Source organism: Cherax quadricarinatus, unplaced genomic scaffold (assembly GCF_038502225.1).
Source record: "Cherax quadricarinatus isolate ZL_2023a unplaced genomic scaffold, ASM3850222v1 Contig1032, whole genome shotgun sequence".
Lineage (NCBI taxonomy): Eukaryota > Metazoa > Arthropoda > Malacostraca > Decapoda > Parastacidae > Cherax > Cherax quadricarinatus.
Genome location: NW_027196058.1, coordinates 16227 through 40851, shown reverse-complemented (window position 1 = coordinate 40851; position 24625 = coordinate 16227). Strand labels below are relative to the sequence as shown.

Below are 24625 nucleotides of genomic sequence, written 5' to 3'. Positions count from 1 at the left end.
TGATGTGACCTGTATTCTAGCCAGAACTTTGAAAACAGCACTGAAAATTTGACAATGTTTGAGGAAAAAATAGAGGATTACACAGTCCTAACATTTGATAAACAGAAGAATAAAGGGGCACCCTACATATGATAAATATAATAAAGGAGGAATTCATGCTAGGCAGGTCCTACTTACACCCAACCATTACATAATAAGAGCTGAGGAGTAGTCCTACTGGTCCATGCAATTTAGGTTATACTTACATCCAAGCAATAAATATGAATAGAGGTGCACTGCATATGGCAAACTGACCTATGCTAGGTGGGCTCTACTCCTATCCAATACATGTTTGCTTGGTAGAGATAGGTATAAACCGTAAGATATATTATTTACCTTATTCAGTATGTTGTCACAGATGTCCACATCTAGTTGCAGCATTAGTTGTTAGTGGGTGAGTGACACCTTTCATCTCCCCTCCTTAAACCTGACTGTACTTAAACTTTCTCCAAAAACCATAATAAACTGAATAATAATATTTGTTTACATTCTCCTATTCATTCATGATTCTCATTTCAAATTAACAAACTATTTTTTTGGATAATAAAATTTAACCAGTATGATGCATTACATGAGGCAGGATTTTTGTTTATACAGTGCACACTCATGGCCAAAATTCTGTGTGTGAGTTGAGCTCATAACGTAAATCTATGTGAGGGACCCTGGCATCAATAACATAGTTCTATGTGCCATCCACTGAAAGGGCTGATGTATATTGCCACCCCCCAGGATGTGACTTACAACAGTCAGAAACTTTCTGCTAGGCAAACAGGGGCACTAGGTATGAGGAAACATGTATAACGTTTCCTCCCATGCCCGTCACCAAACCTAAATTCTTTTTCGCTTGTAGATTTAGCAGCGTTTGGCTATGTAATTTATTTACGCAGTAGACAGATGTTGGTCATCTGTTAACTGATGTCATTCATAAGTTTTCAGTATAAAATTCTCTTGTTTATAATTGCAACAAGGAAGAGTTGTATCCTATCCCACATTCCTTGTTCTGTTGCATGTTGATGTAGAAGTATTTGGTGAGGGTTATATTTACCTCATGTGTTCAGTAGAATGCTGTGTGTTGCCTGTATTGTTAGCCACTCATTCCTCATGATGCCATCTCATTTCACTATACAATTCTCTCATTTATAATAAAAACAAAGAATCTTAAACTGTTTCAAATTCATTGTTCTGTTGCTTGTTGATATAGAAGTGTTTGAGATGTTACTGTGACTACTGATCAGTAGGTGGCTGTGAGCCACCTGTTTGTGTTTAATCATCTGACAACTGTGGGTCAGTCATCTACCACATTAAGCCAGAGTCAACAACCAGCTCTCCCCAGGCCATGTAAAACTCTGAACAGAAAAGTTTTCATGCCCGAGCACAAGCTATAGCAAAGTCATTGACATGAAGTGATAACCAAATATTAGATGGGGGAACAGGCCATATCATTTATAACTAGTAGAAAAAGAGTGTTGCTAAGTACACATCCCTGAGGGACACTTTCAACTTGGACTAAGTACAGTGAGAGCGAATTATTAACCCAAGCACATGTATGTCTCTCTGCTCATTATCATTTTATAAGATTAAGCCCAAGGAACAAGTTAAAAAGTTCATAAAGTATATGAAATAACATGTATATTCATTGTTCAAAAGAAAATAAAAAAGCTTTTGCTATGAGTTAAGCAAGTTTATGCTATAGAACTGCATGAGAGTTTTAAATGTATGTTTTGTATGTTATTGTTAAATAGGTTTAAAAGATATTTCTAAAAAATTAACATTTGAAAACATTTGAGAGTTCAGACCAGATATTTCAGAGAAACCCTATCAATGTCATAATTTTTTTCAGGTATTTGAAGTCTACTAGAAATCATGGAAGCTCATACAGAAGAGAAACCATATAAATGTTCAACCTGCCTGAAAAGCTTTTCACAGCGTTCAACCCAAGTACAGCACATGAGAGTTCATACTAATGAGAAGCCATATCAGTGTTCAGTGTGTTTGAAGAACTTTGCAAAGAATTCAACTCTAGTTGAGCACATGAGAATTCATACAAAGGAGAAACCTTATCAATGTACAGTATGCTTAAAAAACTTTTCACGGCAGTGGCATGTGTTACAACATATGAGCACTCATACAGGAGAAAAGCCATTTCAGTGTTCAGAGTGTGTGAAGGGCTTTTCACGGCGCTCATATCTAGAACTACACATGAGAGTTCATACAAGAGAGAAACCATATCAATGTGCAGTATGTGTAAAGTACTTTGCCAGTAAATCAGAAATTGTAAGACATATGAGAATTCATACAGGTGAGAAGCCTTACCAGTGTTCACAGTGTGATAAAGATTTTGTTACTAAATCTGCTCTAGCAGTACATGTGAGAGTTCATACAAAAGAGAAACCATATCAGTGTTCCACATGTTTAAAAGACTTTGCGCAGTATTCACAACTTCAACGGCATGTGAGAGTTCATACAAAAGAGAAACCTTATCAGTGCTCAATGTGTTTAAAGCACTTTTCTAGTAGTTCAAGTCTAATGATACATAAGAGAGCTCATACAGGAGAGAGACCCTATAGGTGTTCAGTGTGTTTAAAGGGCTTTGTACAACATTCACAAATGAAACAACATTTGAGAGTCCATACAAAAGAAAGACTCCATCAGTGTACAGAATGTCTAAAACATTTTTCCTGCAAATCAGGTTTGGTAATGCACATGAGGATTCACACCGGTGAGAAGCCATATCAGTGTCCAGAGTGTATGAGAGACTTTTCATGGAAGTCATGTCTTGCACAACATAGAAAAACTCACACAGGAGAGAAGCCATACAAATGTTCAGACTGTCTAAAAGCCTTTTCAAGAAAATCAGCTCTAATAACACATACTCAAGTTCATACAGGACAGAAACCATATCATTGTTCAAAGTGTGAGAAAAAGTTCTCACAAAATTCATATTTATTAAAGCACATGAGAGTTCATATAAGAGAAAGCACATGATTATTCACAATGTTTAAAAGAGTTTTATAATAAAGTTATACAATAAACCTCTCTCGTAATGCACTGAATATGTTCCTTGAAAATTGCGCCAAGTACAAAATAGGGTTTTGTGAAGTGAAAAGCATAGAAAAATTGGCTTATACTCAGACACATTCAGATTTGAATGTCAGATTTCTTTTTACTATTCTACTAGGCATAAATGATTACAGGATAATATTCCTCACATTACATTAGTTGGTACTTGAAGCATTTGAAGAGTGTAGGAAGAATTAATATTGGCTTACTTCACTAAGTTGGATGTAACAAGATTTACCAGCTGACACACATTGCACATGGAAACCAAGTAAACATAAAAATTTAATTTCTTTATTAAATTTTACCAAAAATATTAGAGCTCACCATACTTATACCAGACAGATGTGTACCAAAGATAAATGCATTAATAAAGCTGAAGCAAAGAAAAATATTAATACAATATGTGGGAGGAGCATCAGATGGGCCTCAATATGTCAGTATCATAAACATAGTCATGTTTCCTTACCAAATTGTACCAAACTTATAGGAACACATTTTGCTTAGACCAAATAAGCATATTCTAAAGATAAATGCCAATTCAAGGGAAAAAGACCCTTGGCATGGCAAAGGAGCTCTTGATCTGAGGAAGTAGGTCTCTTGCCTCTTTCCTCAGATTGAATGTAAATAACCACCCACCTTTCTCTTCCCTTCCTTTTTTTCATTTTGTCTCCCTATTTGGGGATATTTCCCATTTTTGAATTTCAATTCATAGGTAGATTGAAAAGGGATTGTTATCTAGCTCATTTTATTGAGGACCTCAGTGGTAGCACTGTTTTCTATGGGAATTGGATTATCTGGGGATGTGTTTTGCTGTCCTCTGGGGGCTCGGTGGGTGGCCTGCATGTCCTTGGATGATGGAAGTATATTTGGAGGCTCTCTGTCAGTTCTGGGAGTTAACAGCCAAAGGAGCATGACTCCCAGCATTTTTTATTGCTCGCCTCTCTTGTTGGCTGAGCCTGGCTAACTTGTTTTGGGAGGTGTCATCACTGAGGGCTGCTTTACTGGCATGAACGGTAAGTTAGGGAGCAGTTTCCATGCTACACTGCACTGCTTGTTGAATCAGAGGGGGATATACAGTTTCTGTTTTTCTTCAGGGCTTTCTCTTTTCCTCTACTTTCCATTTTTTTTTTAAATAAAAAGAGCCCTTAATCATGGGTAGTCATTCATGTTTTGCCTCTCAGGATCCTTACAACTGCAGCATCCTTAACTGACCCAGGCACACCCATTGACCTTCCTTTATTGACCTCATTGCCTGATTCCAATACCAGTGATCAGGCTGATCCTGGGTTTCTTGAGAGAATGTGAAATCTGTTGTCTTGAGGAAAGGGAGACTTCCAACGATGACTTCCATGGGTTTCCTACTGCAGAGCAGCTCGCTGCTGTCAGGTCTTTTTTGTGTCTCCTCTCAAAGTCACCCATGCTCATCCTCTAGTCCCTACCTCAAATGTTTCCATCCCTTCACTTCCTCCATTCTTGTTTTGTCTTCTTCCATTTCATATTTCTTTACTCCCACATCTTTCACCAAGTCCCTCATCTTTTCCTCCTGAACCACAAAGGCCCAAAACTCCCCCAGTGACAAAAACTCCCTACCAACCTATTGTTGCCCACTGCTAAACTTTCTCTGCCTAAAAAAAAAAAATACATAGGCGGGGCTTGAACCCGTGGTTAGAGAGTCATAAAACTCCAGACCAACTTTCTAACTGCGGGTTCAAGCCCCGCTAGCCTCCCATCCCTGCTCCTTCCCAATGTCTCCGACAAGTCGCTTATTTCTAACTTATTGTTACCATCACTTACCAGTTTTACTACCCACCACCTGCCATAACCATCAGCTGCTTTCTGTTGTCTTTGTCTTATTACAGTGGACCCCCTGTTTACGATCAGCTCCCAATGCAACCAATTATGTAAGTGTATTTATGCAAGTGCATTTGTAAGTGCATGTGTGGGGGTCTGAAATGGACCAATCTAATTCACAATATTCCTTATGGGAACAAATTCGTTCAGTAATGGCACCTGAACATACTTCTGGAATGAAATAATATCGTAAACCAGGGGTCCACTGTATTTACTGAAAATGGCTTTTTTTTTTTATACAGTGGAATATCAGAGAATACAGGAAAAATTGGGGGAGCTCCAAATATTACTCTCCCAGTTTTCCCCTGTATGTATCTGTTTATGAGAACTAAATTATGTTCTGCTGTTGGACTTCCCATCTCTTGCTACATTTTATTACAATCACTTGATCTTTCTCCGATAAGCCATTCAATGAGAGGTGAGGGTCTTATTGTGACTTTCTTAGGGGCCAATTAGAGGTGTTCTTTAGTTCTCTCTCTCTGTCCATATTTTAAACATTTGTATCATTACACATTTTGATCTTTATACAGTGGACCCCCGGCTTACGATATTATTTCATTCCAGAAGTATGTTCAGGTGCCATTACTGAACGAATTTGTTCCCATAAGGAATATTGTGAATTAGATTAGTCCATTTCAGACCCCCAAACATACACGTACAAATGCACTTACATAATTGGTCGCATTGGGAGCTGATCGTAAAGCGGGGGTCCACTGTACTGTTATTCCTACCTGTATTGCTCTCACTAAATCCTCTTCTAAAGCACTGGACTTTGGTCTGTAGTGCTTGATCTTCATGGCAGCAGTCATTTTCTCTCTCATTCTTACTCCTGACCCACTTTGTCTCTCCCATTTGCAGTCTGAGTGAGCAGATTGGGCACTTTATGCCTGCTATGTTTCTTTTTCCTGATGTTTGCCCCATTTCAGCCTCTATAGATAAGTTGTTACTTTCTGGATTTCCACTGAGTGGAGCAGGGTGTCTTGCAGATGATGGGTGTATCTCTGGAGGCCACCTGACGGGTGTATCTCTGGAGGCCGCCTGACGGGTGTATATCTGGAGGCTGCCTGATGGGTGTATCTCTGGAGGCCGCCTGGCAGTTATGGGAGGTGGCACCCGAGGGTGGTATGCTTTATAGGGGGTATCTAACTGCCCTCTCTTTTGTCCACCGAGATGGCTCAGTGGATGTGAGGTTGCTATCCTAGAGCGCTAGTTTACTGGCGTGAATTGTAGGGTATGGCACAAGTTCCATGCTGCATCTGTACTGCTAGTAATGTCGAGGTCCTCTTGGATACAAAGGGGAACTTATGGCCCTTTCATACCTTCTAGTAATTGTCCCTCCACTTTCCCTCTTTTTTTTCTTTCCTTTTTTCTTATAATAATAAGAAAGAAGTACCACCATCATGGAGACTTTGTTTCATGACCCCCTCTCCTCCTCCGAGGCCCCTTTTTGTTACTGCATCCTATTCTGAATTAGCTTCGTTACTGGACTATTCTTTGGACTTTACCCATACCCTTGTACCTTCTGCTGGTGATGCTTCATCACCTGCTCCAGGTGCTGAGGCTCTGCCCATCTCTTCTAGTGCCTCTGACCCATGCACATCTTTGACTGTGCCTCCAGCTTCCCCAAATATGGTGCGATGATTATCAGATCACCCACCTGCCTCAGGTTGGGCTGCCTGAAGTCCTATGCCTAAATGTTTCAAACCATTTGCTGATAACATTCCTTTAATTTCTGCTCATTCCACCCAGAAACAACCCATACGACATCTGCTTCCTTTGCATACCACGTTTACAAGTACACAGTGAACCAAATTCTTTTCCTTGCAGCAATTATCTTTCAGACCATAGTATCGGTGCAGCTCTCTTACAACATTTCTTTCTTTCTTTCAACACACCGGCTGTATCCCACCGAGGTGGGGTGGCCCAAAAGGAAAAACGAAAGTTTCTCCTTTTACATTTAGTAATATATACAGGAGAAGAGGTTACTAGCCCCTTGCTCCCGGCATTTTAGTCGCCTCTTACAACACGCATGGCTTACGGAGGAAGAATTCTATTCCACTTCCCCATGGAGATAAGAGGAAATATACAAGAATAAGAACTAGAAAGAAAATAGAAGAAATCCCAGAGGGGTGTGTATATATATGCTTGTACATGTATGTGTAGTGTGACCTAAGTGTAAGTAGAAGTAGCAAGACATACCTGAAATCTTGCATGTTCATGAGACAGAAGAAAGGACACCAGCAATCCTACCATCATGTAAAACAATTACAGGCTTCCATTTTACACTCACTTGGCAGGACGGTAGTACCTCCCTGGGCGGTTGCTGTTTACCAACCTACTACCTAGGCTCTTACAACATGTTAGTCAAAATATATCCTTTCACACTCTTCAGAGTGGTGTGCACATCGTTACAGTTCAGAACGCCAGCCAAACTCATAATCTTTCCTATCTTCTATTGATAATGTTCCTATCACAGTTCACAAGCACGCTACTCTCAATTCTTGCAGTGGTATTGTGGTCTTACCGCATACCATTATACAGTGTGATTTTCTGTCTTGCGTTATTGATATTTTAGAGCAATTAGCCCTCCAGGACCTTCTGATTCTCAAAGTGGATATGTAATGTCCTGCTCATCCATGGGCAGAAGCGCTTTCCCAATAATGTTGCCCACTTAACCTTTGATTGACATAAGCTCCCGTCCTCATTTTATATTGCAGGGCATTGCCTAAGGTGGTCCCTATGCCCCAACAGTGTCGAAATTGTTGGCACCTCAGACATCCAGCTAAATACTGCAGGTCTGCGGTGGATTGCCCAGTCGGAGGTGCCTTGGATCATGCTGATACACCTTGCAGTCTTCCCCCATTTGTCTTATTGCAACAAAGCTCGCCTTTCCTTTTCCCGCTGATGTCAGGTCTATCTTAATTAAGGTCTATCAGGTCTATCTTAATTAGCATAAGTAAGGTGAGGGCCTTACTTATACTATGGCTGTCTCTTGGCTCTGCCTTCAGGAGAATCTTCCTTGTGTTCCTTATTCTCGAGTGGCTAGGAGACCTCGAACCTCGGCAGTACCCCCACTCTACCAGCTCCTCCAGTGTCATGTCTTCCATAGTTACCACCCCCCCCAGTCTCTTAATTTGCGGTTTTGCTCTCTGAAATCCCCAACTCCTTACCTCTTAACGCCTCTGCTTCGACTTCTCGCCCACTAATTTCTAAGTCTGTGAGACCTCATACACCAACACCTTCTTCATACCCCTCTCCTGCAAAGTTGAACCTGTCCCGTAATCCCAAGTCTCTGCATTTCTCTGGTGTTTACAATTTCCCAACAGCTCTCCCTTTCGCCCTCAGAGCCTAGTTCTCGCCCCCTTTCTAGCTCTCACATGAAGGTGGAGGTTAACTCCCCACTAGTGTAGTCCCCTCTAATCCTGTTCCCTCCCAGGCTTCTTCTTCTCCAGTCCCCTTCCAGACTCCATCCTCTCCTGTTTCTCCACAGGTCTTTTCTATCCCCACTGGTGTATCTCCCCAGGTTCATACTCCCCTCCCCTCTCTGACCTCTTTGGTTCCCTCTATTGTCTCCTCAATCTCTACTTGCTTTCCCTCACCTGTCTCTGAAGTCATGGTATCAGCATCTTCCTTGTCTACTGAAACACTTGAAAGATATCTCTGAATATATTGTGAAGAGGAAACCCTCAATGGACATCGGTGCACCCCCTCATGCCCCTTCATATTTTTCACAACCCATGCAGCAATCTTTTCCTTCACAGCCTTCTGATTCTTCCCTGCTTTCTCGCTTTCCGTTGCCTCCACACATTGATATCACCGATCGTACTAGTCCATAGATTTTTATCGCTTCTCATTGTTGGAATGCCTAGTTTTGTGAATAATGACTTATTTACAATGGAATATTCATAGCCTCAGGGGTAATTGGGGAGAGCTCCAGGTGTTACTCCCAGTTTTCCCCAGTGTGTGTCCTGTTACAAGAGCCTAAAGTTCGTTTGGCTGTTAACCATCCTGTTTCAGGCTATGTGCTGTTACATTCTTCTGATCCCCTTCTTGATGAAACTTTTAATGAGAGGGTGCTTTTTGTGCACATTGGTATACCGTTTTAACAGGTCTTTGTTCAATCTCTGCTGCATTATCCCCTCAAGTAAGGTTCCTTGATGTTGGTGAGGGGCTCTTGATTTAGGGAATAGGATCTGTGCTCCAGTTCCCTAAATTAAGCCTGAATGCCTTCCACATCCCCCCCCCCCAGGTGCTGTATAATCCTCCGGGTCTAGTGCTTCCCCCTTGATTATAATAATAATAATAATCTGCTGCATTATACTGCAGTCTGTATTTATTTGAAAAGGTGGTATACAGTTTGTTCTCTATATCTCTCCCCTTCCTATACCTTATGTGAGTGGCATCATAAGGGGGGGATGGGGGGCCACCCCGGGTGACACCATTTAGGGGTTGACACCATAGAACCTCTAAAGAAGGTGACACTAATGCACAAAACAGTGCTGCAGCAACATAAGAGAAAAATCCTTCGTTTCTATATAGCCTATTACAGTGGACCCTCGACCAACGGCATTAATCCGTTCCAGAGAGCTAGCTGTTAGTCGAATTTGCCGAATTTGCCGTTAGTCGAATTAATTTCCCCATAAGAAATAATGGAAATAGAATTAATCCGTTACAGACACCCAAAAGTATCAAACAAAATTTTTTTTACACTAAATATACATTTCCCTACACAAAAATGAATGGGACATGCAAAATAAACAATAATTAAATGCCACTTACCTTTATTGTGAAGTTGTTGATGAGTGATGAGATGGTAGGAGGGAAGATGGTGCAGGTGTTTTATTGTTTGGAAGGGGAATCTCCTTCCATAAAGACTTGAGGTACTAAGTCCTTTGGTGGGGTTACCTCTCTTCTTGGTGTTTTAATACCACTAGGACCAGCTTGAGAGTCACTGAACCCCTGTCACACCAAAAATCTGTCCAGAGAGCTCTGTTTCTCACATGCCCTTAAGATTTCCCTAAAATGGGACACAAGAGTGTCATTGTACATGTTGCCAATATGGTTTGCAACTTCTGTGGCAGGATAAAATTCATCTATAAATGCTTACACCTTTGTAAACATTGAACACATTTCCCTAATCCTTGACAAAGTCATCTTCCTCTGTCTCTCTTCCTCCTGCCCTGAACAACATTCCTGAGATGTGATCTGTTGCTGTTGCACCTGAAGCTCTTGCAGGTCTGCAGTGGTTAGTTCTTCCTCGTCGTTCTGCACCAACTCTTCCACATCCTCGCCACAACTCTTCAACCCCAAGGACTTCCCCAATGACACAATAGCTTCCACTACTGGCATAGGCTCCTGAGGGTTAGCCCCAAACCCTTCAAAATCCTTCTCTTGTACGCATTGTGGCCACAGTTTCCTCCAAGTTCAAAGTCCTGCAAGTCACTCCCTCCCAAGCCTTACCTATAAGGTTTATGCAACTGAGGATGTTGAAGTGATCTTTCCAAAACTCTCTTAGGGTCAATTGAGTGTCTGAGGTCACTTCAAAGCACTTTTGAAACACTGCTTTCGTGTAGAGTTTTTTGAAGTTTGAAATGACTTGCTGGTTCGTGGACTGGAGGAGAGGAGTTGTATTAGGAGGCAAAAACTTCACTTTAACAAAACTCCCCTGCAATTTCCTCTTGCAAGTCGTGAGGATGAGCAGGAGCATTGCCCATTACCAGGAGGCACTTGAGTGACAATTTCTTTTCCTGGAGGCATTTTGTCACAGTGGGGCAAAATACACCATAAAACCAGTCCAAGAAAAATTCCCTAGCGACCCATGCCTTACTGTTTGATCTCCACAGCACACACAAATTACCCTTGATGATATTGTTTTTCCTGAACCCTGGGAGTTTCAGATTGATACACCAATAAAGGCTTCACTTTGCAATCACCACTAGCATTACTACACAACATAAATGTCAGCCTGTCTCTCATAGGCTTATGTCCTGGGAGTGCCTTTTCCTCCTGAGTAATGTAGGTCCTGTTTGGCATTTTCTTCCAAAACAGGCCTGTTTCGTCACAATTAAACACTTGTTCAGGTTTTAAGTTTTCAGCCTCTATGTATTCCTTAAGTCCTTCATATATTTTTCAGCCGCTTTTTTGTATGAACTGGCAGCCTCACCATGCCGTACCACAGTGTATGCCACTACGATTTTTAAATCTCTCAAACCAGCCTTTGCTGGCCTTAAATTCATCAATATTATCACTATTTTGAGGCATTTTCTTAATGAGATCATCATGCAACTGCCTTGGCTTTTAAGATAAGATAAGATGAGATTTTGTTCGGATTTTTAACCCCGGAGGGTTAGCCACCCAGGATAAACCAAGAAAGTCAGTGTGTCATCGAGGACTGTCTAACTTATTTCCATTGGGGTCCTTAATCTTGTCCCGCAGGATGCGACCCACACCAGTCGACTAACACCCAGGTACCTATTTGCTGCTAGGTGAACAGGACAACAGGTGTAAGGAAAAAGTGTCGAAATGTTTCCACCCGCCGGGAATCGAACCCGGGCCCTCCGTGTGTGAAGCGGGAGCTTTAGCCACCAGGCCACCGGGCCACTTATAGACTGAGAAACACTATTTCCTGATATACAGTGGTCCCTCGTTTTTCGTAATTAATCTGTTCCTGGAGGAGCTACTTTAAACGCAATTTACGATTTGCGAATCAATTTTCCCCATAAGAAATAATGTAAATACAATTAATCCGTTCCTGACACCCAGAAGTATTAAAACAAAAAAATTTTTTACATGAAATATACATGTAGTACATAAACAATACAATGGGAAATGATGAATGAAACATTAACAGCATAACACTTACCTTTATTGGAGATTCTTCTTAGTGTATGGGAGACTGAAGGAGGAGAGAGATTGGATTGTTTACAGTTTGGAAGGGGAATCCCCTTCCAGCAACACCTCAGGTACCAATTGCTTCTCTGGGGTTGCTTCTCTTCTCTGTTTCTTAATGCCATTAGAACCACCTTGAGAGTCACTCTAGTCCTGTCTCACAAAGTAACTGTGGAGAGAGCTCTGTTTTTGGTGTCTCTTTAACACTTCCCTAAAATGGCCCAAGACTTTGTCACTGTATATATTTCTCACCTTCTTTACCAAAGGCTTGGCACTAGGAGCTTTCTTTGGAGCCATGGTAGCTTATTTAGTACTTGCAAGCACTAAAATGAGTGGAATATTATGAAATATTTCGTAAGAGCACTTGAGGGGACCTTCACTCACTGGTAAACAATGCCAGACTGGCTGGGTAGGGAGGCTTCCCCGGCTCACACCGTGCGTATGCATCCCAGACGAACTACTATTCGTGAGTCAACCTATGAAAAGCGAGTCCATGTTTATACGAAAATACCCCTATGATTGGCGAAATTTACGATTGCCGATAACTACGAAAAGCGAGGGACCACAGTAGTTGTTTTTTGCTTATCCATACCAATAACTGTCTCTCTACCTCTTCAATTATTTGCGGTCTCCATTTTGAAAACATACTTGCACCTTTCACAACAGCAGCTTCCTTGATTGCCTTTCTGTTCGCTAAGATAATACTGTTGTTGTATAGCCTTTCCAACCCAGACATACGCACTCCACTTTCGTATTTTTCAATTATCTCTTTCTTCATTTCCATCGTAATTCTCACCCTTTTTAACACAGGCTTGGTGGCCTGGTGGTTAACGCTCTCGGTTCACACGGCGAGGGCCTGGGTTCGATTCCCAGCCAGAGTAGAAACATTGGACGTGTTTCTTTCCACCTGTTGTCTATGTTCCCCATCAGTAAAATGGGTACCTGGGTGTTAGTCGACTGGTGTGGGTCGCATCCTGGGACACTGACCTAATTTGCCCGAAATGCCTCCGGAGCATAACAAGGGACTTTCTATATAGTAATATGTCATTGTAATCAGCTAGGACTGTATACCCTGTACATGTACTTGTAGTAAAATAAAGATATTATTATTATTATATTAGAAGCTTTCTTGGGGCCCAAGCACTAAAAAGCACGACAAGCACTAAAAACATTGGAATAATCCAAATATGGCAGGTACACGTGGAAGCAACTGCAATGCTTGTAAACAATGGCATACCGAGTCATGGAGTGGCTGGGCATGCTCAGGCTGTGTTCCCGCCGCATGGACACGTTCCGGACGAATGCTGTTAGCCGAGTTTTTTGCCATTGGTACAGCCATTTTTTTTTTAAGCCAAAGAGCGCCGTTAGATGAATTTGTCATTACTTGATGCCGACATTGAGTGGGGGTCCACTGTATATGATTACAGAGTACAAATAGGCCTATATAAGGAAAATAATTGATTTTGATGATGTGATAGATGATTTTGCAGGACTGAAGGCAAGGAAATGTAAGATTAGATTCACTGAGATGTACTCAAAGTCAAATTGGAAGTAGTGTTTGTCTGATATTGCAATTTTTTTATTTTTCAATTTTTTTTTTTTTGCATTGATTGTTGAAGATGAATAAATGTAGGATCTTCTGACTGTACTCAAAGTGGTATTTGAGTTTGTTTCCTCAGTATTACCACGATTATTTATTTTATCATTAATGAAGTTGAGAAGTATTCTCCTGTTCGGTTTATGGCCCTTAAACGTTCTCATTGGTCATGCAATAGTGACGTGATTGGTGTTTACTCCCCCTATCCCCCCACCCTTGGCTTTCATGAGGGTGACGCCAAAGATGCCACCTCAGGTGACACCAACCCTAGCAACACCACTGCATTATGTATCTTGGATGTTGCATTCTTCACCTCTGCTGCCCCCCATCATGTTAGATGATTTTAATGCTCATCATTATCATTGCAAAGGGTCCCTCTGTGACTCTCATGGTGATCAGTTTGAGACCTCTGACTTTTTATCTTCTTGCTGGGTCAGAGAGTAGATTAACTCTCGAAACTCTTCACAGGTATGTAAGGTTGTTTTAAATATGGGTGCTCCCACCTATTTTGACTCTCACACTCAGTCTGTCTCATGCATTATTCTTCTATCTGGTCCTCATCAGTTGCACTTGATTACGCTTGGTCTTTTCTCCCGGATTTGCACGACAGTGATCACTTTCCTTTTCTTCTTACTATTACTATGTATTCTGTTATGCAAAAAAGTGGGATACCTGGGAGCTACAGCCTTGTCTAAGGGCAAAAGTAAAAGTTACACCCATCTCGGGCAGAATCAGGCCGCCCAGGGCTATCCCAGTCAAAGCAGAAAGTGCTAAATCAGTATTTGTACTTCAATGGGTTGGTTAACAGAGGGTTAGGCAAAAATCCTAGTTAGAAAAATATATATATTTATTCGTCATAACACTATATACACACTCTAGAAAGCCCCTTCATATATCTCCTATCCTAAACGCCCAAATAGCGGAGCACAAGAAGTGTGCGGCTGGAGTCATGGAAAACATAAACACTTAGCCTAGCAATGCCAGGCTTCACTACTCCCATACCGACCCCATTCCTTATTTCCTCACTCATCCCACAGCGCCATGACCGTGTCAGAGCCTAGGTGAGCATACATGTGAACCATAGAAAAGCCTATGGCCTGAGTTTGCTAAACAAAAGAAGTACACAACTACAAAACTTAGCTTAAATACACAATGTCTCCAAAGAATTCTTCAACACTTGTTCAACCTTTGGACAAAGACCTACTTCGACTAGTGGATGGTACCACTATGACCCCGCCTCCGCCTGCTTCACTTCACCTCACTACAGTATATAAGCCACGTCTACGGCCCTATGCTGTACATTCTACAAGATTGATGGACTGAACACATCGACTCCAGGCTGAGGGACTGATTACCTCATACTCCTCCTCTCCTTACGCCTTCCTCTTTGTATTGGACTGATGAAGCCACTGTGTGGCGAAACGTTTCCTGAATAAAGATTCCCATATGCTGCATAAGTGTCTCAATCTTCAACTTGTCGGTTTTTCAAACCATTCATCACAAATGTCTCCAACGCCAGCCTCCATGCCATGCTGACCACACGTGACTGCCCAAGCCACGCTTACCCGCTAATAAAAACACAGTTGGAAAATAAATCCCTGGCAGGATTTCGTTACATTTACAATTTAACAAGCTTTACAGGACCCCCCCCCCTCAAGGAAGGTCCCTTGATGTTGGTGAGGGGCTCTTGATTTAGGGAATTGGATCTGTGCTCCAGTTCCCCGAATTAAGCCTGAATGCCTTCCACATCCCCCCTCCCCAGGCGCTGTATAATCCTACAGGTTTGGCGCTTCCCCCTTGATTATAGTAATAATAATTTACAGGACCCCCAAATGCACATTATGAATTATAAAATTATGCTTTACAATTATAACATTCATGCTATTATGGCACCCTTCTCTACTGTATATACATTACAAAGTCATGCAGAACCCTGCATAACGTATTTCCAACCTCCTTGTAGCCCCTGCAGGCAATTTGGACAAGTGAACTGGGGCTTATACTCTCGAATTACCGCTTTTTGCGGGGACCCTTCATCGTCCTCTACTGATGAGCTGGTGTTCCAGTTTTTGACCTTAGTTTTGACTGCAGTGTCATGTTCTATTCCTCAAACCTAGAGCAGGCACTCTCAGACATGCCTGCCTTGGTGGTCTACTTCGTGTGCTCGTGCAGTGTTTGAAATGTTCTGTGTTTGTGATTGTGTTGATCAGGCGCTGATCCACCAGGAGGCCTGGTCACAGACCGGGCCGCGGGGGCGTTGACCCCCGAAACTCTCTCCAGGTAAACTCCAGGTGTGTGGCCCTTACTGATATAATTGGACTACAGATTGTCTTCTAGGTTTTAAGCGGGCGAGGGCAGTCGCTCGCCACGTGATACACAACGCTAAATACAATTGTTGGTAAGATTACATTTCTACCGTTACCTTGACTACCCCTATTAGTGCAGTTTGGAAGAAGGTAGGGAAGTTGTGTGGCATGTAAGCTCTGGATCCAGCTCCCGTTTTATGAGTTTCTGGTGTCAGTGTTGTGAAACCTCCTGAAGTTGCCATGGAAATCGGGAAATATCTTGTCTGTGTCTCCCAAGGGCTCCACCTTTGTCCCTAGTTTCTTGCTTATAAAAGATAAGTTTCTAAATCTTCTGATGAAGTTGAGTTTGCAGCAGTGTTTCCCCGCGATGTTGTCCAGGACCATTTGTTAGACTCGGCTAGTATTTTTACAGCCGAGTTGTATGCCCTTCTCATAGTGCTTCTCTGTATTACATTATGTCTCCTTTGGCGTTTGTGATTGTTTTGGATTCCCTCAGCACTTTACAAGCTATTAAGCAATTTGATTCCTCTCATCCATTGGTCCTTCATATTCAACTTTGGTTGCATCATGTAGTCAGCAAAAGCAAAGACATCGTTTGCTGTTGGGCCCCTGGACACGTTGATGTGCAGGGCAATGAATGGGTGGATGCTGCTGCGCGGTCAGCGGTATGTGATTTTCTGTTTTCCTATAGAGGCATTCCATTCAGGGACTATTTTACTATCATCTCTACTCATTTTTGCAACTGTTGGCAATAACGATGGTCAGATATGCACCATAACAAATTACATTATATTAAACCATGTTTGGGTTTGTGGCTGTCTTCTTACCACCATTGCCGTACTCAAGAGACTGCACTCTCCTGTCTCTGCATCGGCCATACTCGTCTTACCCATGGGTATCTCATGGAGCGACACCCTATTCCTTTCTGTGAGGATTGTCAGGTCCCTGTTTTGGTTCGTCACTTTCTTGTGGACTGTCCGGTTTGCCAGGGAACTCGCAGAGTTTACCTCCACTATCGCCACCGTTCTACTGCTCTTACTTTATCTTCTCTCCCTGTTGATAGCCCAGACTTTGACTAGCGTTCACTTTTTGACTTCTGGTCAGCAACTGCATTACTACACGAACTTTGATGTATAGCCTTTAGTGACCCTTTCAGCCCTTTTCTTCTCTCACCTCTGATCCCCTTTCCAACTATCTGTTTATAGACCTGGCACTATTTTCTGCTCTGCAACTCTGTATGACCCTTATCGGTATAGCGCTTTATTTGATAATAATAATAATAATAATAATAATAATAATAATAATAATAATAATAATGGCCTTTAATTCCTGATACATAAAGGAGGTACCTCCCTCTGAGTGGATTTAGTTAATTATCCCACTACAGTTAAATTTTGCTTCAAGACATTTGATCCCAGTCACTGTGTACATGTTATTTTTTTATTTTTTTTTATTTTTATTTAAAACAGAGCAAATACAATAATGTATAAGAGTATAAAATTAAAAACCATACTAGATATTACAAAACCTCTAGTACACAATCCCGGTACATTTTAAGAACACCATAGATCATGGCCATATTACAACCATATACATAACCCACAACCATATACATAACCTACAAACCCTCCTTTTATAATAATCATTATTGCCAGTACAGAAACAGCTAACACTTCTACCCCCCCCCTCCCCGTATGTACAGTCACCGTTCTAAATAACATACATTGAATTATCCTAATGAATGGTCATACCCTGACCTCATCAAAACCTTAATGAGTATTTACCTAAGAGTTGGTAGTGCATGAACAAGACAAAACATAAATTTACAGACTAAAACAGATATGAAACATTACATTCCTATACACAGACACTGTAATAAGTAGAATATACACCACCAATATAATATCAAATATTAATGTTAACCATGATATTTTTTTTTTTTTATATTTTTATTAAAAACCTTACAAAAGTACAAAGGATGCATATTAAAGTACAGGAATACAAAACATTCTTTTGTGCTACTAGTACCAGGTTATTCCTTGCGGGAACAAGTATTATAACATCTTGTTATAGCAAAACAATACACGCTAAGACAAACCTCACAAAAGTTTATCAGTCATTAATAGTTGCCGCCAAGCCATTGTACCCAAAGAAAACACACCAAAAAGAAACTTTACATAGTTTAACAATATAAAATGAATACCTGACATGTCCTATTACAACAAAAACATCATACAAATGTACAACATCACAAGATTAACCAAAACTACCATAACCACTACAAAACAAAACAAAACCCTAACATACCCGCTATGACAGGGTACAAATTATTGGTTAAGTTATGGTACATTAGATCCTAACCAATAGGAACCCAGAAGGAACATATGATTCCTTACACAATAACCATAGAGAAACAGTATTTTACTATTATTAATATGTTAACCCTCTAATACAATAATGTTGATACAGAAAACAGAACAACATGCATGTAAAATACAATAATAAAAGAATCCAAAACAAGTATTTATAACAAACCTCGGCACATTAAAGGGTTTATAACCAAACCCTATACATAATTATACCTCCCACATATGTATATAAGCCGAAAATCTTGTCCACAAGACTTTGTTGGTTTAACCCCATAAAAACATGGTATAGACCCAAAACCTATACATACACTTAAATTTTTTCACATAGAACCTTCATCTGACAATAAAAGTTAAACATAAGACTAGAGAAGTAATAAGGATAAGGCTGCTGTAATTTGCCAGTCCCAAAAGAACTGACACGTATCTCAGAAAATTTTGTGTTGATACCAACGTGCCAATCTAATTACTTAAAAACGAGATCCTAAGGGCTCGGTATCCTGGCTTTCAAGGAAATTTTAAACCCAGTGACCATAACCATCAGGCTTAGAAATGTAACCCTGGAAACCACACTTTTATCTCACTATGACAAACATTCTCGTGAAACATGGCATACCATCCATACCTAATTCTCACTACCTTCCTCTTACACACTACATCAGTTCCAGAGAAAACCAAAAACAACCCCCCCCTTTACATCCCCCCATAAGGAGACCACTCCTTTGTCCATCCTCAGGGACCCCGCCTAAGGGAACCCACAGTGAGGTTCCTATAACCTTCCGGGAAACTTTTTTCCCAGGACGCCCCATAAACCAGCATATTCCTACACTTCGTCCTATAGAATCTAGCCGCCAACGCTTTTATCCTCATATCGCCTCTTAATCCCCTCATTCCCCATGAAATGTCCAGATAATCCACTATGATATACATTATAGCCCTTCCAACATCCCTAGGCACTCCCCTTACATCTAGTAGTAAAGCCCTTAAAAGCGGCAAACGACCCCCCCCCAACAGTTTGATAACCCCACCCATCCATGATCTCACCCCCTCCAAGGAGGTACAAAAGAAGACCACATGAAACGCCGTTTCAACATCACCACAAAACTGACAAAAAGCCTCTTCCACAAACCCCATACTACGTAACACCTCCTTGGAAGCCAGAATCCCCATGATAAACCTATATACTAATTCTCTTACTCTAGCCGGTATCCGAAGCTTACTAAAATCTTTCCAAATAACCCCCCAATCATACGTTGGATACACGGCTACCCCTTGCATAATTCCTTGACCTTTCACTACCCTTACCAACCGTTTCACTTTGATTTTATCCACCTGTTGCACTGTCAATAAAAATCTCAACATATCTTCACAAACCCTCAATTCCTTCCCACTCCACCATTTACGTGCCTCCTCCATAACTTTTCCTACTTTAGCGCCCCTCACACCCCCTTCCCTCATTTACCTCCACTTGATATATACAGCCATTACTCTCAGTCCTAAAGGCAACAAACCTAAACCCCCTCTCCGAACATCCGTCATAACTACCTCCTTACTTAACCATGCCCTCCCAAATCCCCACACAAACTTCAGCACCCTCCTTTGCATTTCCACAATATCTCGTACCTCTAAGGGAAAAACCTCTGCCACCCCCCATACCTTGCTATAGACAAGTGAATTTACCACCACTACCCTCTGATGTAAAGCTAAGTCCCTCACACTTAAACCTCCTAGTCTACTTAAAACCTTACCCGTGACAGACTCCGAATTTACCCTTCTGCATGCCTGCTCTTCCGCCAAATACCATATCCCACATACCTTGATTCTGTCAACCACTGTCCATCCTAACCCCATCCCCAAGCCCCTCCCTATCCAATTACTGACCTCTAGTAACCTTGATTTCACCGTATTAACTCTCATTCCGGTATTCATACCAAACATCTGAATCACTCTACCCACCCTCCTTAACTCCTCCTTACCCCTTAGCAAAACAGTAGTATCATCCACATACCCAACGATGCCCCCTTTGCACCCCCCTTCCATCTCCTGATTGTTCATCACCCTCTCAACAGACTCATAAAAAGGATTCTGCACACACGCAAAGAGCAGCTGTGACATCGGACAGCCCTGCCTCAAACCTCTCTCCACTTTCACCCAACCTCCCATTGACCTGTACCCTCACCTCTGCCCCATCATACAGGGTGTTCACCCACCTCACTACCCCCTCCCGAAACCCCAACCTCTCTAAGCAAACCCCTAAGAAATCTCTGTCCACGCAATCATAAGCATTCACCCAATCTAAACCTAGTATTCCCCCTCCCGTACATCTCTCTAGAAAATCCCTAATCAAACCATGTCCATCCCTAATCCTTCTTCCCGGAATTCCCAACTGTCCCCTATGTAACACTAAACCCAACACTTTCCTCATTCTGTTGCCCAAAACCTTAGCAAAAATCTTGTAATCCGAGCACATTAACGTAATCGCACGGTAATCATTCAAAACTCGGCATTCCTTCTTTTTGGGCACTAAAACCGTGACACTCGTTCTTTGTGATTTCCCCATCCTCCCACTACCTAACATACAACTCAAAACCCCCACCAGACAATGCCGTACACTCCCCCAATGATACCTATAAAAATCGTTTGGTATTCCGTCTATGCCTGGGGTTTTACCCTGGCACATCCCAAAAACTGCCTCCTCCACCTCCTCTACATTAATACTACCCTCGATTCTGTCACTGTCCTGCTCACTTAATACCCTATTAAACCCTTCATCCCCAAACCGTCCCTCACCCACTCCCCCGCCAACCCTCCTCCACTTCTCCCTAAACCAAAAATCTGCATACAAACTAATATTTTCCGTGGTGGATAGGCCTTGACCCTCCTCAAAGCCACCCCCCCCCCTGTACCTGCCTCAATATATGCCAAGGTGGTCTTCGCCTGCCGTTCCTTAAACCTCCTTAATACAAAACCCGATGGCCTATCCCCCCTTGAAACATCCTCCAACCCTGCCCTAACTCGAATTGCCTCAAATTTTTCATTGTGAATTTCCGCCAACCTATTTCGCAAACGTTCCATGTCCTCACTCCGCCCCACCCGTTCCTCTGCATAACAGTCATTTAACTGACCCTCAAGATAATTTTGTAGGCCATAGCTCCACCTCGCCATCTCCTTACCCCGTACTTTAAAAAATTTCGCGATTTCAACTTTAGCCCTCATTTCCCACCAATCCAGCAAATCCATTTCCATATTCCTAGTCTCCCAAAAGGATTTCCACCAATCTTCAAACCCTGTAGGGTCACCCTCGTCCCTAAGTAGCCTCACATTTAATTTCCAGTATCCTGCATAAACTCTCACTATGCCATCTACCCTCAAATCTGCTATAACAGCACGATGATCAGAAAAACCCACATCGATAGTCCTCACCCTCTCCACACCTATGCCCTGCCTAACATAAATCCTATCTAACCGTGCCTCATATCCCCTACGAATAAAAGTGTGCTCCACTCCATGTCCCCTACTTCCCACCACATCTACCACTCCAACATCTCGCAAAACATCCCGCAGAACCCCCAAAACACAACCCGCCCCCCTCGGAACCACATCACCATTCCTAATGACACAATTCCAATCCCCACCAATCACCGTAAAAGCAGGTAAACCTCTCAAGTGATATACCAGAACCTCGCGTACAAAATCCACCTTCACTCTAGCGTTACTAGTTGCTGGCATGTACACACCTGCAAAACTAACCCTCCTGGCCCCCCAAAACCCATCCACCCCTGACAACCCTCCCACCCCCCCCTCCTCCCAACCCAGGATACGCAAAGGACTGGTCTCCTTTACCGCCACAGCCACACCTCCTTTCAACCTCAAAGCATCACATGTAAACAACCTATAACCTTTCAACAACAACTCACATCCTAACCTATGGTTATGTTCCTGCAAAAAAACAGACATCAATACTAAATCTCCTCAAAACCCACTCTAACCATACCCTCTTGACCTCGGTTTTAAGACCGTTTACATTGAAAGTTACACACTTGAATTTTACAAGAATGGCGGCTTACTCCTGTGCCACTGAGGCTTACTTGGTCCTCCTTTCATAGGTCTCGGTTCTTCTCTATCAATCCCTCGTTCCTGCCCTCCAACCCTTCCCTGTCCCTTCCCACCTAGCTTCCCATTGCCCCCCCCCTCCTCCCGGACTTGCCTTTGCTACCACAACTGCCCACATCTTCTTCCCAGGCCTCTGCGCTGGTGTGAGGACTTCGTCCATGTCTGATGCCCCCGCTGATCTCTTGCGGGAGCTACCCTCTACACACATTTCTTCTGCAACCACATCTTCTTGATGGATCTCCACCACCACATTGCTCTCCTTTCGAACCTCACTCAAGTCTTCCTTACCCTGCTTCTGTTCATCCATCACCTTGTCATCACCTGACCTCACATCACTTTCCACACCAAGCTCTGACTCTTCCAAAAAGTCCTTCAGCACAGCCTCCAAAATCCCGTCCTGAGCTGACTCTGCAGTACCTAACGGTCTGTCTGACAGCGATATTCCCTCCCCCCCCCCGTTTCCACTGGTAGTGTAACACACGTCTCCAAAACCACCTCTGCCCTGTCGACCTCCTCACTCCATAAGCCTGTACCCCGACTTTCCACTTCACCCATCAGAACGTCCGCGGCTTCTAATGGCGTATCCACAGAAGCTGTCTCCTGACGCCTAGGGCCCTGTCTCCTGGGGCATTGTGCCACCATGTGCTCATAAGAGTCACATAAACGGCACGTCTTCCTCTGCCCCGCATAGTGTACAAAAACCTGTGTTCTATGGTTATGCAATGTAACATATGATGGTATCGTATTGGCCTCCTCAGGGTCATTTTCAGTGTGAAGGATCCTTCCGGCATCCCCTCATAAGGGCCGTCCCTCCACATTCCCATGCTCGTCGAGTGTACAGTCCCATAACCACTGAACACATCTTGTAGACTGTATGCTGTTGCCTCAAAAGGTACATTCCTTACCTTCACCCAAGTAAAATACTTAGACACATCATGCAAGCATACTTCCACTGCCGAATTGATACTCATCCGCCTTTCTTGAAATTCGTCGACGATGGTAGAGTAGAAGTCAGCCCTCATGAACTTCACGAAGACCCTTGACATACCATTCAGTGCCACACCATACAGCTCTTCATTGGGGATGCCATAACAGTCCCTGATAATGCTTGGCAGGAGAACGTTCATCGTGGCGTTGCTTAAAGATCCTCTAACCAGCTCAATGCAGACAGTATTTATGCGCCGGTACAGTCGGTCCGCCATCTTGGTGCTAATGCTATGTTTTCCTCACCAGGTGGCGTGCAAGAGAACCTGTAGAAGCGTCCTCTCTCCCCGCAGGTCGAGAGACGAATGTGTGTACATGTGTACATGCCAGAGGGAAATACGAGTACTCAACAACTGTTAGCATATAAAGATTATGAGATGCTGACAATAGAGGTCCTTAGTGCCCAGCCGTTCCATAGCCCGAGTAGCTTTGACGAGAACCATTTCTGGTGAGCGATAGAACTGAGGCTTCAATTCTGCACAAACTTTGTAAGATGCGCACTTCCCTTTTTACGTCTTCTGTTGACAATAGGAGGTTTTTTGATCTCACAAAGAGTAGGAGCTGAATCACTTCAGGTTGGCAGAGTCCATAATGTATTTCAATGGGAATAGATAAATAGATAATACTATCACTTTGTTCATATCAACTTCATTATTTTCATCATTTTTACATGGAAGGAATATATTAGAGCATGCAGGTAAGAAATTAGTTAAACAAGTAATTTATAGATATATATAATTAATTGCTCATCATTTATAATAAAAACAACTTTATATACCGTGATTTCATAGAAACAATTTCAATGTACAGAGTGAAAATAAATTAATAGTATGATTTGTTGAGTCACTGAACCGAGTCCTTAGAAGAAAATATTTTGTAATCGTAGATGCTACAGTGAAAAGCTCTGTTCCTAGGGTACAGTACTCATTCCCATCGTTTTCCTCATCCTCATATCTGACATAGAAATGTAAGCTACAACACCATGTCCTCCTTTGCTGATGATTCCAGAATTTGCATGAGAGTGTCATCTATTGAAGACACTCTAAATCTCCTAGTGGACAATAACCAAATCTTTAAATGGGCCTCAGAAAGTACGAAGTTCAATGAGGACAAATTTTAATTACTCTGCTAAGCCTGAATGCCTTCCACGTCCCCCCCCAGGTGCTGCATAATCCTACGGGTTTAGGGCTTCCCCCTTGATTATAATAATAATAATCAAGTATATAAAAACTGGATCGGAGTATAAAACAAATTCCAACCACACACTAGAGCAAAAACTTAATGTGAAGAACTTGGGAGTGATGTTGCCAGAAAATCTCACATTCAAACATTACAACAATGTTTACATCACATTTGCTAGGAAAATGATGGGATGGATAATGTGAACCTTCAAAACTAAGCATGCCAAGCCAATAATGATT

General features: G+C 42.2%; 1 protein-coding gene across 5 annotated transcripts in view; it reads left to right on the top strand.

Annotated features, from left to right (window-relative positions):
• LOC128703648 (zinc finger protein 271) overlaps positions 1 to 24625 on the top strand; it is a 48241-nt gene that overhangs the window by 21522 nt on the left and 2094 nt on the right. For 2 of the 5 annotated variants that reach the window (XR_011391281.1, XR_011391282.1), the window contains one exon: positions 23454 to 23652. Coding sequence is in view for 3 of the 5 variants with exons in the window: in XM_070080813.1 (XP_069936914.1) it covers positions 1903 to 3024 (1122 nt within the window). In the remaining 2 variants the exon portion in view is untranslated. Of the gene's footprint in view, positions 1 to 1879; positions 3390 to 23453; positions 23653 to 24625 lie in introns of those variants that run through there. The other 3 variants (XM_070080813.1, XM_070080812.1, XM_070080811.1) reach the window with 3 other exon arrangements.